Below are 13,795 nucleotides of genomic sequence, written 5' to 3' on the forward strand. Positions count from 1 at the left end.
TGTATCTGCAATAGTTTCCTGAGGCTCCCATGGAGCATCCCCAATTGAGGCCATCTGTCTCCAGCATTCATCAGCGACCGAGCAATCTATAAACAAGTGTTGTATTGTTTCCTCTGACCTGCAGCAATTCGGACATCTTGATGGTCCCATTATGCCTCTTTTCTTTAAATTTTCTGCTGTTAGTATTTTTCCTTTCAGGAGCAACCATATGAAAAATTTGACCTTGGGGGGTGCTTCTGCTCTCCAGACAATTTTCCATTGGTTCCATATATCCTGAGGGAAGGTGTTGTCACATAGATGCTGGTGCCCCGCTTTGGCCGTGTATTGAGTTCCAGTTGGGTCCCAACGGTAACCATCTTGCTTGCCTTTCTGAATCGGTGCTTTGCTGTGAAGGAGGTTCTTTAAGGCGGCAAGACTGGTTTCTAGCTCCCTAGGGAAAGCCGGGAACTTCCAACCTATCCAAGCTTGAGATTGGGTGTCCCATTGTGATATTTGATCTAGATACCATATTCCTTGTCCATTTAACCAGTTTATGGCAGGGATTGCCTCCACTTTTGATTCAATTGGATGCTGTCCTAGAATTCTGTCTGTGGAGAAATTGATGCTACTCCCCCCTCCTGGGACTTTTGAGATGTTTTGAGACATAAAGGGTATGGCTTTCTTGCATAGTTGCCAAATTTTTGTACTATCTCTGCTTGGAATATTGGTGTCCAAAAGTTGTTGCCTTGAACTGTTCAAGTATTTTGCCTCTAATACCTTCTTCCACCAAGCTATAGGCCCTGTGATCAATCTCCATATTATTTTAGCTCCAAGAGCCAAATTCAGCAATTTTGGGGATCTTATTCCTAGTCCTCCCCTTTCCTGAGACTGGATGACATTCTTCCAGCTGACAAGGTTGAATTTTCTTTTTTCCATTTTCCCTCCTTGCCAAAGGAAATGTCTGAGAGCTCTTTCCATTTTGAGATGGAAAACAGCAGGGGCTTGGCATAAAGAAAAACGATAAATGGGTAGAGAGGCCAAACCTGATTTGAGAAGAACAAGCCGTCCTGCTGGGTTCAGCCACATGGTGCCCCATTGTTGGATTTTTCTCTTTATTTTATCAAGGATTTCATTCCATGTGCTAGCTTTCAGCGGTCCCATACTTACTGGCATCCCAAGATAGGTGAAGTGGCTCCAGACAAGCTTGTAAGAGACTCCTAATATACTTGCAATACTATGAATGGTGTGAGTTGAAGTGTTCCAACCATATATGCAACTTTTTTGCTGATTGATCTTTCCCCCTGAGTATTCCATGAATTGGTCTAAGATCTTTTTGAAGCGCCTTGCTATAGTGGTGGACGCTCCTCCAATTAGGAGGGTATCATCCGCAAATTGAGAGTGATTGATGTTCTTTGTTCCTTGCTCAAATTTGATGCCCGTGATTAGACCTATTCTCCTATTGAAGTCCAGGGTTTGGCTAAGGGACTCGGCCATGAGGATAAACAAGTAAGGAGACAAGGGACAGCCTTGCCTAAGACCTCTAGAGGATTGAAAAGCAGCACACGGTCTCCCATTTATCAGAGGAGAGATTCAGGGTTCCGATATGCAGGCTTTGATCATTGTGATGAAGGAGGAGTCAAAACCCATTTTATGGAGAACAGCAAAGAGGAAAGAATGCCTTACCCTGTCAAAGGCATTGGCAAGGTCCAGCTTTAGAACAAATCCTTTCTCCTTTCTGCTTATGCTTGAGTGGATAGCCTCTTGCACAAGAATGATAGAGTCAGAAATGTGTTTATTGGGAAGGAAGCCTCCTTGGTTTTCTGAGATCAGGGATTGAATATGGGGCTTGAGTCTAGTTGATAGGATTTTTGTGATTATTTTGTATGCAGAATTACATAGAGATATTGGCCGAAATCTTGAAAAGGTGGAGGGTCTATTTTCTTTGGGGATTAAGGCTAGGTAGGTGGAGTTGGTAAATCCCCCCATTTTACCTTTCTTTAAAACCCAGTGTATCATCTTTACGAGATCTTTTTTGATCAGCTGCCAATACTCTCTATAAAAGCTGATTGGAAATCCATCAGGTCCTGGGGCTTTATCTGGGTGAAGATTCCAAATCTCTTTTTGGATTTCTTCTTCTTCAACTTCTTTCTTGAGTTTGCTGTTCATTTCTTGTGTGACTCCTTTGGATAGATGTTGTAACAAACTTGAGTAGTCCTCCTCACCTTTATCCTCAGTCACAAGATTCTTGAAGTGATTGGTGGCTGCTTCCTTTATGGATTCCTGGGTATTGTAGTTGTACCCTTCACTATCTTTAATTGTGCTCACAGTGTTTCTAGCCTTTCAAACTATAGCCTATTTATGGAAGTAAGAAGTATTTTTGTCTCCCTCCTGAAGCCAGAGCTGTCTTGACTTTAGCCTCCATTTTGTTTCTTCGTCCTTTATAGTTTGTCTCAGCTAAGAGTATAGTTTTTGTTCATTCTCTTTGGCTTGCTGAGTCAGCCCAAAGGCTTCAATGTTTCGCTACACTTCCTCCAGATCTTGCTTAATTTGTTTTTTGTTCAACTCAAGCTCTTGGTAATTGTTCTTTGCCCAATTTTTTAAGGCCTGTCTTACTCTCTTTAGTTTTGTCTCCCAGATATAAGTTGGGGAGCCTTCCACGTGTTGTATCCAAGTCTGCCACACCACGTCTTTTGCTGCAGGTATACGATTCCAAATGGAACAGTATTTAAATGGGAGAGGTCCAAGCTGACATTGACTATGCAAAGTGAGCGTTATTGGATAATGATCAGAGGCGGAGACGTTGAGGATATTTGACTGACCAGTAGTGAAAGTGGACAGGTAAGCTATGCTTATTAGGAACCTGTCAAGGCGCTCCATGATATTGCCAACTCCTATTCTTCTGTTGCTCCAGGTGTATCTTCGATTCTTAGGCCTGATATCTACGAGGTCTTGCTCCTGCATAATATTCTCAAGTCGATTTCTGAAAGGATCTGGGGTGAAGTGTCCCCCTCTTTTCTCGTTTGCATGCAATACCAAGTTTAGATCCCCTGCAATAATGAGATTGTTGTCTCGATCTTCTTCTATACTAGCTTCCAACGCGTTCCAGCATACTTCTTTCTCTCTATACTGGTTCAGAGCGTAAATATTGTAGATAACCACCGCTGCTCCATCTGTCTTACTTTCTAAGTTAGCCCGGATCCAATTCTGATGTATTCTGGTGGAGTTGCAATTCCATTTATTACTGTCCCACATTGTTAGAATGCCGCCTGAGGCTCCTCTTGCTTCGCTTGCGCATCCACTGTAACGCTTTTGCTGGTTGATGACTTTATTCATTTCTGATTGATCTTGTTTTGTTTCTTGGATAAGAACGATTTCAGGATTTTCACTTTGGATTAAATCCGTGAGGGCTGCTATCTTGGAGGGGTGCCCTAATCCCCTGTTGTTCCAGGATAGCATTTTCATCATGATTTACTGTTTACATGGAGAGGTGCTCACCTCTCTTTTCCCTTGTTGTTATTTTCTTTATCCGAGTGCCCAAGAATAAAGGATTCTATAGGAGTCTGAGAGCCCATTGCAATGTCTTTCTGGGCACTCTCTTCTCTCTGTTGTTTGGCCGATTTTCTGCCAGGCCCATGTTTCTTTGGAACATCACTGGGCGCCCCATGATCCTTTGATGAACTTCTGGTAATCCTGGTGGAGGGGGAGTCAGGAGAGGGATGGGAAATGAGGGGGGAAAGGGGTGAAGAGGAGGGTCAGAAGGGGGGAAATCAGGCACTGATTCTTCCTCAGAGAGGGAAGCGAAGGGATTAGAGGATGGGGGAATGGGAGGATCAGGAATCCGAGGGGGGAGGACGGACGATGTAAGGAGGGCTGCTGGGAGGAGGAGGAAGGATGCTGAAGGGAAGAGGGTTGGAGGGGAGGATGCTGATGGGAAGGACCAGGGGCTTCAGAATCCGAAGTCTTGAGGGGAAGGGATGATTTCTTCCTTTTAACAGTTTCCCATCGCCCATCTTTCTCTTCTGGTTCAACATTAACAATTTTAGGACATCTATTTGCAAAGTGACCATATTCGTGGCATACCTTGCATTCGAAGGGTATTTGCTCGTAATCCAGCTGCTGAATATGGCACCAGTCATCTAATTTCAGTTTGATTGCTTCCAGAAGTCCTCGCCTGCATGTTGTCTTTGGGTTCATTGCAGTCTATGTATTTTCCAACTGCGTTCCCTATTGCTTTCACAGAGTCATCCCCCCAGAGTGAAGCGGGAGATGAGGTAGTCTAACCCAGACTGGAACCGCACTTGGTATATCTAGTTCAGGGTCGAAATCCGGGGTCCATTTATTGAGATAGAGGCCCCTGGAATCCATAAAGTAAGGCCCGTTTCTGAATATGAGGTCTTTATCCTCCTTGGTTTCAAAATGAAAGGTAAAATATCCTCTACCACAGAATCTGATGGATATTTTGCTCTGGATCTTGTCCGACCAATTTCTTTCGACCCACTTTTGCACTGTCTTGGGTGAAGGCCATAATCCTGTAAATTGTCCGATTAACCCTTTCTCTGCTAAGGAAATGGCTGCCATGCGTGGAATGGTCGGAGGTAGAAGGACTTCCTGTAATACATCCAGCTTCTTCACAAACTTGGTTGCTGTTGGTCTAGGTCTTTGCGGAGGGAGAGACTTCACCAGGTTTGAGAAGGCTCGTTGCAACTCCGGATCCCCACTGGGCGGATCCGGAGGATCCATGGTTCAGCTCGATCAGTCGGCTCCAGGCAGGCTCAGGCGCAGGCAGGCGCGCGCGCAGCAGCAGCCGCAGTTTTGTACGAGAAACACTTCGCAGACATTTACATGCTCTCTTACCACTACAGATATGTAACTAATGATACATCCCTAAAAAAATTTGAGGCTATCTCTACCCTAAGCTCTGATACCAAGATAAAAATCAAACTTTAAATTAAATGAAGGAGTTGCAGCTCATAGGTGTGTACAGCACCTGGAGACTGCAATCAAACAAAGAGGAGACTCTCTCTCTCGTTCACTCTACATTACATCAAATGAATATTACAATATTAAATACATCACTGAAAATTAGGTAGTTGTGAACAACCTCCTAAACTCTAGGAACAAATCCTAAACTAAGGAGATGCGTTACAACCATATAACCATTTCTCCATTATTTTTAACTTACACATTTCACCCAACAGAGAATGCTTTCATCCACCACCAAAGATTCAGACTCTTCCAATGGCACTTACAAATACTCAGCTAGACTGAATAGTCTCAGGACAACACATAGCGCCAACTCACAAGCTTCACAAAGCTTCTGTTCTATTAACTATACTACTCTCTTTGCACATAATAGAGCCTTCAGAGTCACTACCTCCTTTATGCAGCTCACTAACACTGAAACCATAACTCTTGCACTGAGTTGTGATACCATATCAGAGAACACAGACACAGAATTGAACACAAACACGCTTGGATTTCACGTTGCCAAATAATAATTTTATGCACGGCGATGGAGGTTCTCGAATGTCGGTGGTGATGGCTTCCTCAAGAAACTAATTGAACTCTCGAAACCCTTTCCTGAATTCTTCAAAAGAAACTAGACAACGAATTGAATGCACAAGGTCATTGGAATTAATGTTGTGCAACACAAGATCAGTTTTGGGCCTATTAAACGTTGTCTTTTAGTTTGGTTGGATTATTACCAATTTTCTTCCATCTGTATTTTATAGCCAACCAATCAAATAAATCAAATAGGGATGTGGCGTTAACATGTTGAAAAATGAGCTCATCAGAATGTAATCCTCACCAACTAATAGAAAATTATTAAAATTATATATATCCAAATTCAAAAATCAATATTAAACAACCCTCAAGCGCAATCGTTGACTTTCCAAGTACCATCGGCCACCAAGACAAAATCATGTAGAGCGTGCAATCAACTCGCAGCATTCCATTCAAGAAAATTTGAGCATTATAGCCTTAGACGCGGTCAGAATGCATGATTTATTATGAAATACTATATTACACAATGACTTTGTAAACCTAAAATCCGACAACGATGCTATCATCGTTGGAGCTTCTTCGTGGATTTTTATGGTTATTCATTCGTTCTATCAAAACTTCTTCTACTGTAGCAGACTGTGGAGAATAGAACTACTGTAGCAGACCGTGGAGAAGAGAACACTGAGCTTCCGCATGATATATGAGCGGTATATCACAGTCATAGTGATCTGATTATTCGTGTCATTCGTTCGTACTAATTCCATTTGTTGAGGTCTTTAGCTTCTGATCATGTATCAGAGATTTGCAAACTTCCGCACCCTCGCCAACAGTGAGGAACAACCAATTCTGCCCCAGAAATTCAGTGAACTTTGCCCTCTGGAGCTTCTCCAACACGTCAGCTCCCGGGTTGCTTAAAGCCAGCTGAAACCATTTATATAGTAAAAAATTAAAGACCGAACTGGTTAACTCAATAGTATTAATATTGACCAAAATGTATAGATAATCAAACCTAGTTCCTTACTTGAAGACCTTGTCTATCCACTGTTTTCTGAAGTTCTTCGAGCATATTAATTCCAGTGGTGTCAATGCTGGCTACAGCTGCAAAAGCAAAGAAATATAAACGTTAATAATACTGATATGGATCATTATTTAAAAAACAATTGACTTCTAGTTCTCTCTTGATGGTCAGATTCTTAGATATTAGATATTCCTAAAGTCAGAGATTCATGAAAATACATAATGCATTGATTTATTTTTTGAACTTACGAGCTATATCCAGAATAATGTATCGCAACTTGTCTTCGTCCACCTTTGCGAGCCTCTCCTCTTCATCTTCTATCCATCGTATTATCCTGTGCAGGGGACAACATAATTAGCAGATTAAGGTAAAGCCGCTTAATTGTACCATGGTAAGCTAGGTAAAGTTCTTGGCTTTATTTTCATGGATCTAAGTTGGCTGAGTGGGCTTAATTGTACCATGGTAAACCAGGTGGAGTTCTTGGCTGTATTTTCATGGATCTAAGTTGGCTGACTGGGCTCAAGTCGAAAACAACAAAACTGAGTTCTAGGCCTTACTAAAGGGTCAGTTTTCTTACTCCCTAGAGCGGGTTGGTAGTAGATTCAATTACAAAATATATAAGAAAAATCAACTATTTGATTTCTCGTATCCTTCAAAATTTCCTATTATTGCATAATCTAAAATTTCCTATTATTCCATAATCTATAATCAAGTTAAAATTATTTTTCTTTATTATTAGGATTTTGTGATCCATAATGAATTAAGCAAAGTTTTTCTGTTGAACAAAATCCATAGCCAAAAATTTCTCTTATGTAATTTTTATAGAAAAATATTACCTAATTTCCTATTATTCTTTAATCTAGATATTCTTGGTATAAGTGCAAAATTTCTGATTTGGATTGGAATCGGTTTCTGACTAATATGTTTCTGAATTGACTTTGAGCAGTATCTTCTTAGGTTCATTTCCCACTCAGGCTTGGCTTTTGACTGATATGTGCCTTGTAATCAACAACCTCTCAAGCTTGTCAAGTGTATTTTAGATAAAAAATAAACAAGAAGGTATATCTTTTTTAATTTTCATGACCGAAAATGATAACATGGTATAGAGCTATTCTGTTCTTCTGAACTAAGTGATTCAACCGTGAGCAGAAGGTTATAATTGAAAAAGAAGATAAACCTTTCTCTTAAATAGCTTGAATTCATAAAATAGATTGGAGCCTCAATGCGGAGAATGAGAATCCCTGGAATTCTGGTGGCATCTGTATACTGTTCAATGCTTCTGTAAACGGTAGTGTTGGGAATGTTCCCAAGGACTACAGTATGAGGCCTTGTAACGTGCAGTATTACTCTTACCATAGAAATGGCCACCTGTATTGTAAGGATGAATTTCTCAGCAAATATATAAACAGCTGGATCCTACGATTTCAACATTCTAATAAGAGTACAAATTAATGCCAGGTCTATGATGGAAATTCTGGTTTAATGATTTAATTTCAATTTCTAGTTTATATGCCTAAACTATGGCTCTAACATTTGGTTCATTTAGAAAGGGGTGTAAGCCATTCTGAAGAAAAATGGCATCAGGTGAAAAGAATCCGACATACCGCTATGACCAGACCAATTTGAACATCAACAAAGACGACTCCAAGATAGGCCGCCAATGCGACTAAGAAATCAAGCTTGTCCACCTTCCAGAAGTGATGGAATGCGTGCACATCGATTAATCCAAGCATGGCTGAAGCTATAATGGAAGATAACGCTACAAGAGGAGTGTAATGAAAAAGAGGAGTCAGAAACAGAAGCACTATCATTACTGCAGTGGCCATCACAATATTCGACACTGCTGACTTGCAGCCAGCATTGTAGTTCACAGCTGACCTCGAGAAAGCACCTGCAACAAATTCATGGATATATAATTTATGAATAAGCACATCTTGCTCCATGAGCTCATGGGTTCTCATCTACAACAACAAAATTCACAATTTCACTGAATGCCATATGAAATTCTGTGAGTTAAGTGCAGAGATAAAGTGGAATGAATACCTGTCGTAATATAGCAAGAGGTACAGGAACCCACAATATTCATCATCCCAATGGCAATCATTTCTTTATTGCCATCGATATGGTAATTTTTGAACAGAGCAAAAGTTCGACCGATCGCAATTCCCTCCTGCATGATTTCAAACAATTAACAAGCTTGTGGACATCAATACATATGCTGATCTCTAAATACAGTAAAAACAATTTGTAACTGAGTAGGACTGGGGAGGCCATACAGTGAGCGTAAGGATGGCAGTTATCAATCCCGCCTTTAAAACGGTTTGCAGATATCGACCCTCGAAAACGAATTGGTTTATGGACAATGGATTCAATCCCTTTTTGAGGTCACCAACCTGTTCCAAGCGAATGACACAGAAATGAACACAAAAGAAGTGTCAAAGAATTTGGGAATGAAATGAGCAAATTCAGGTTTGTTTGAATGCAGATTTTCATAATTATTCATATTGTAATGGACTTATGTGATGCAAACTGTGTAAGGATGCTGAAAATGTGGAGCCTACTTACACAATTAACCTGAAGAAGTCTATCTAGAAAATAAAATTTATTAATGGCCACACAACCCTATTTTCTCACTTTCTTCCTATTGGTCAATTCTAAGTTTTCCCAAGGCACTTTTATGTATTCCAACGCATATTGGGCATACTTGCATATCACCCGCTTTTCAGAAAACCCTTTATCTTCAATACCATAGTTTATCATATACCAACAAAAAAAATAACTGATCTATACATTACCAAAAAATGAAAACAGATTTAATAGTCTTTTTTGTGAGCTCCATTACGAGAGCTGATCTTATCTAACTGAATTACATGCTCAAGTTTGGGTTTGTTAGCTACAGCCTCCAGATACGTTATAAGGGCTGTTTTCAATTTTATAATGAAACACAGACATGAGGACTCGTATTGAAAAGGTTATACATAAACTTACAATAGCAACCCCATGTTTGTCAGCGTGTGTTACAAAGACCATCAGGCTGCCCACAATAACAGTTGTCAGAGGAGTAGCAGCTGATATCCAAAATAGCCTGGGAATTTTCTTGCTCTGTCAGCACCAGAAAACATCAATTAATATATCAATCCAGAAAACAATAATTCCGGGACATTTTATTGTGGGTCTGCAAAACTAAATAATGTAACCATGATGAGCAGAAAGTTACAAAGCCACTGACAATGTGGCGGGTAACGAGGAGAAGGCAGAGAAATGATAACCCCATTACTATGGTTTCCCATCTCCACTGCACACAGAAAAGGCATCACGGGATGATACAAGTTGGTCAGAAATTAGAATCACAGCTATTTTCATGAAAAAACAAAAACAGTGATAACATAGATTCCAGTGCCTTCAACGCGTTTATCCATGTACCGACCTGGTGTGTTTGTCCCCAGACTGAACGCATGACAGATACTATGTCTGTCTTTTTCGTAAATTGGTGGAGTCCAAGTATGCCTTTTAGTTGTTGAAGGGACACGACTGTAGCTGCGCCCGCCATGAATCCTATTATAGTTGCATGTGACAGGAAGTCTATGATGAATCCCAACCTGGGTCCAATAATATTGCATCACAATCAACAGACAACCAAAGCCTGAAATCGTCTACTATCTGTCAGATTATGGCAAAGTGTTTGCTTTCCTCTCTAAAAACCAATACACAAATTATCTAATCATATATCTATGTATTGATTGCAATAGAATAGTAGACTAATAATTTAATTATAAAGAATATCCTTTAAATAATTATTTTATTCTTTTATTAGATAGATTAATTGTTTATAGTTAGATAAGTTTATGAGTCATTCCAATATATATATATTCCATCATCATAATCATTCAGAGCAGATATTTCATCTGTTTTGTAACCTTATATAGATAATTCAGATAAATTATAAAGTTCTGCCTACGTACTTGTGAAGTCATACAAACAAATTGTTCTATTCATAGCTACGCTATTCAACTTTCTCATATCACATGTATTCTGAACCAGTGGCGTATGAAATCTAGGTTAAAGATGCTGTATTGCTGTCACAAATTAGTATACAACTGTGCCAATTATTACCTGAAAATGCCCAAAGCTGTTTGAAAAATCCCTGCAAGAAAGGTTGCTGTGAAGGCCAAGTGCAAATATAAGACTGGATTCTCCACTGGAGAGACCTCACTGCTAAAGAGGGATGTCAGAAGAAGAGATACAACGGCAACGGTTCCCACGGCAAGGTCCTTCGAACTTCCTAGCATTGCATAAACGAGAGGTGGGACGAAGCTCGAGTCTGCATGCATGACAAATTTCAACGGACCTCTCATACATTGGTCAATTACATGCAATTAATTGGAAATACTGTCTGATTTATATAAGAACTCAAAATATTCGAAGATGGTGGAGTGTTAGCCGGACACCTCAACCAAAACATATAATGGTCTAGAAAAAACTCTCAACACACACAAATATTCTAGAAAAAGTTCTCAAAAAATGTGAAAAATTTTCATACTAAAATAAGTAATGGGTTGCCAAAAAAAATTCAGGTTCAAAACGAATCTGATCTAAACAACTCACAAAGGCCAAGAATAGGTGGAAGATTGGCCAACTTAGCATAGCTTATACCCTGCAAGTCACAGTCAATTATCATCCTTGTATTAGTCTCATTAAATTTCTAAAGTAAATAAAACCCCATTTGACATCACTAATGATTTTCTGCATAGAAACCTGCCTGCGGTATGGCCAGGCTGGCTATAGTTAATCCAGAGATAATATCAGACTTTAGAAGATGTATTGAATATTTGGGTGCCCATTCAAGTATTGGAAACACATACTGAACTCCCAGCAAACACTTCCGTTTTGCTGGCTGATTTTTGAACTGTCTAAAGGGGTCGTCCGGAAACAGAGTCTCCTTCACAGCCCCTTCAATGCGATTCAGTGTACTCTTCGGAGGCCCGAGGCTCACTTTATGAACCACAGCCATCTCCAAATCATTATCATAAAAACCACCATTGGTATCGTTCTGGGCGTTCAGTGCTCCCTCCATGGCCTTCAATTGTTTCCTTTCTTGCTTGAACAGCCGGAAAACTGAGCTGATTAGACTTCCATAGGCATTACACGAGCAACTTACTCAGATTTACGATGAAGAGGGGATGGAAATTGCGATATTTGTAGGGCAGATCAACAGGTTGGATGGAAAGTCCGAGTCGGAGGACTTCTCGTAGTGGAATGAGTGACCCACCAGACTCAATCGCTTACCATTCTAAGTGGAATTTGGGACCCATGAGCGTCTACTTCATTGGAAGAGTTTAAACCATGTAATCTTAAATATCTTCGGGATAATATCAATTTAAGATCCAGTACTTTTTCATACGATAGTATAAAACAGATTTGTGTTGTCCCATTGTGATGGGATGGATAATCGAATCTATAGCATGGAACGTGCCTCTGGACATCGTTTAAAGAAGAAAATGATCGAAGCTCCAGCCAAACCCCTCCAACGGATCCTCTTCATTCTGAAAGTGGATAACGCACATTAAGTTACCTTTACTAAATCTGAAGACCACACTTGCATTACGTTAGTGTATTCTAGCTTTTCTAGAGTTTTTCTCTTTACAATTTTGTTAGTTAATTTAATTGAAATTTGATAAGAATTTGTTGGAATTATAAATTTTAGTAGCCATTGTGTGCACAAATTGATTTATGTATAAAACATTTTAAATAACAAAAACTAAAGATTTGATCAAAATTTGTTTGACCTAATTTTAGAATGAAAAAAACTCTAAAGCCTAAAATAATTAGAAAAACTCCAAAACCTAAAATACCTAGAAAACCTTTTAAGTTTGTACTAAACAAGGGCCACCACCATACTTCTTGGTTTCTAGACAAGCCTTGCAAATAAATTTGCAGTTACATTTATATAACTCATATTTAGTTTCGTCAATTGGATTTAGTTTGGATACTTAGGATGACTTATTATTATCCTCTTCACCTAAGTTAAATTCTAACACATGAAAAGATAATCTCATCTCAAGTATATTTTGGTAATCACTGGCTACTTGTCATATTTACATTTTGGTAATCGCTTGCTACTTGTCATATTTACATTTTGGTAATCGCTTGCTACTTGTCATATTCACATGTTATCTACGCACACCATCTAAATATATTCTCAAATTGCATGTTCTCTTTGCACATTGAATAGGTATTCATGTAAACACACCATAAAGTAACGGATACCTTGTGGTTTGCATAAGATTCAAGAACATATGAAAACCAAAACTAAATCAAGTATACAAAACAATTAACACGAGAAGGAAACATAGACTTTTTTATACTAAAATCCAAATGGGAAAATCAAACTCTACAAGTGTTTATTAAGCAAGAAATTCATCACAAAATGGTAAGATATACACATATTTAGTGTTGTTACTCATTGGAAGGAAATTTATGATACCCTCAATATCACTCCTTGTATGTATTGGTGCATATTCTTATTAAGTTAGTGAGATAGGATGTGTTAGCCTTATATGCATGTGCTTATAATTTTTTGGTTTGAGAGTCTATGTGGTAAAAGGATACAAATCCTAGCTATGTGATATGTAGTCATACTCATATTAATAAAGTACAACACTACTACATACTAAGTCATACAAGAGAATTTGGTCTTATATGACCCCACGAGTGGAAAAGGGGGCTAAGAGCTAGTTTATGGGCTTAAGCCAAATATTAAATTAAAATTTAAGGTAAAAAATGGGCATGCATATGAAAAGAGGGAGTTCTAGGCCTATATGATAGTAGTATAGCCCCCATATTGTTATTGTTGTACCCCAGGTAGCCCCTATGTTGTTATTGTTGTGCCTCATAGAAGCCTATTATTTTTTTTGTTGAACCCTTACATTATTATTGTTATGTACATCCTATTTATATTTATTAGTCTCCTATATATACCAAGGAGGTCTTGTCGTCTATATCATCCTAGAATTGTTCATTTATGTGATGTAAAGGAGGTTTCCCCTTCGAAGAGGGTAATTTTAGAGTCATTGTTCTATCTCTTTTTATGTTTTGTAATCTAGTTACGTAACATTTGGTATTAGAGCTTTGGACGCTAGGGTTTCGCTGCTTCAAATAGATCGTTTTGGATTTTTTTCTATAAATTCTTTTCTATGAGGCTTTAGAAGCTGAAATTATGGCCACCTGGAGCTGAAATATTGCTAAACTTCGTGTAAAAAAAGCAGATCTTGGTTCACTATATTTTTTGAGATA

The 13,795-nt window shown here is 39.0% G+C and overlaps 1 protein-coding gene across 1 annotated transcript; it reads right to left on the minus strand.

Annotated features, from left to right (window-relative positions):
• Positions 1 to 5,945: 5,945 nt before the first annotated feature.
• Positions 5,946 to 11,681, minus strand: LOC149210943 (sulfate transporter 3.1-like). The gene is made up of 13 exons (XM_089396832.1): positions 11,262 to 11,681; positions 11,108 to 11,156; positions 10,616 to 10,823; positions 9,930 to 10,101; positions 9,732 to 9,797; positions 9,491 to 9,604; positions 8,779 to 8,895; positions 8,546 to 8,672; positions 8,107 to 8,393; positions 7,680 to 7,870; positions 6,751 to 6,836; positions 6,506 to 6,582; positions 5,946 to 6,405 (listed from the first exon to the last, which is right to left on the minus strand). The coding sequence occupies exons 1-13, from the start codon at positions 11,574 to 11,576 to the stop codon at positions 6,226 to 6,228; spliced, it is 1,989 nt and encodes a 662-aa protein (XP_089252958.1). The 5' UTR covers positions 11,577 to 11,681; the 3' UTR covers positions 5,946 to 6,225.
• Between the last annotated feature and the right edge of the window lie 2,114 nt (positions 11,682 to 13,795).

Source organism: Pinus tabuliformis, chromosome 1_2 (assembly GCF_031772625.1).
Source record: "Pinus tabuliformis cultivar Carrire ecotype Pingquan chromosome 1_2, CPIR1, whole genome shotgun sequence".
Lineage (NCBI taxonomy): Eukaryota > Viridiplantae > Streptophyta > Pinopsida > Pinales > Pinaceae > Pinus > Pinus tabuliformis.

Coding starts and splice junctions, on each gene's coding strand:
- LOC149210943 (XM_089396832.1), bottom strand. CDS start 11,576: ATGGAGGGAGCACTGAACGCCCAGAACGATACCAATGGTGGTTTTTAT. Junction 8,673..8,778: donor CTGCCATCCTTACGCTCACT/GTATGGCCTCCC, acceptor GAAATCATGCAG/GAGGGAATTGCGATCGGTCG. Junction 6,837..7,679: donor TCAAGCTATTTAAGAGAAAG/GTTTATCTTCTT, acceptor TCCCCTGCACAG/GATAATACGATGGATAGAAG.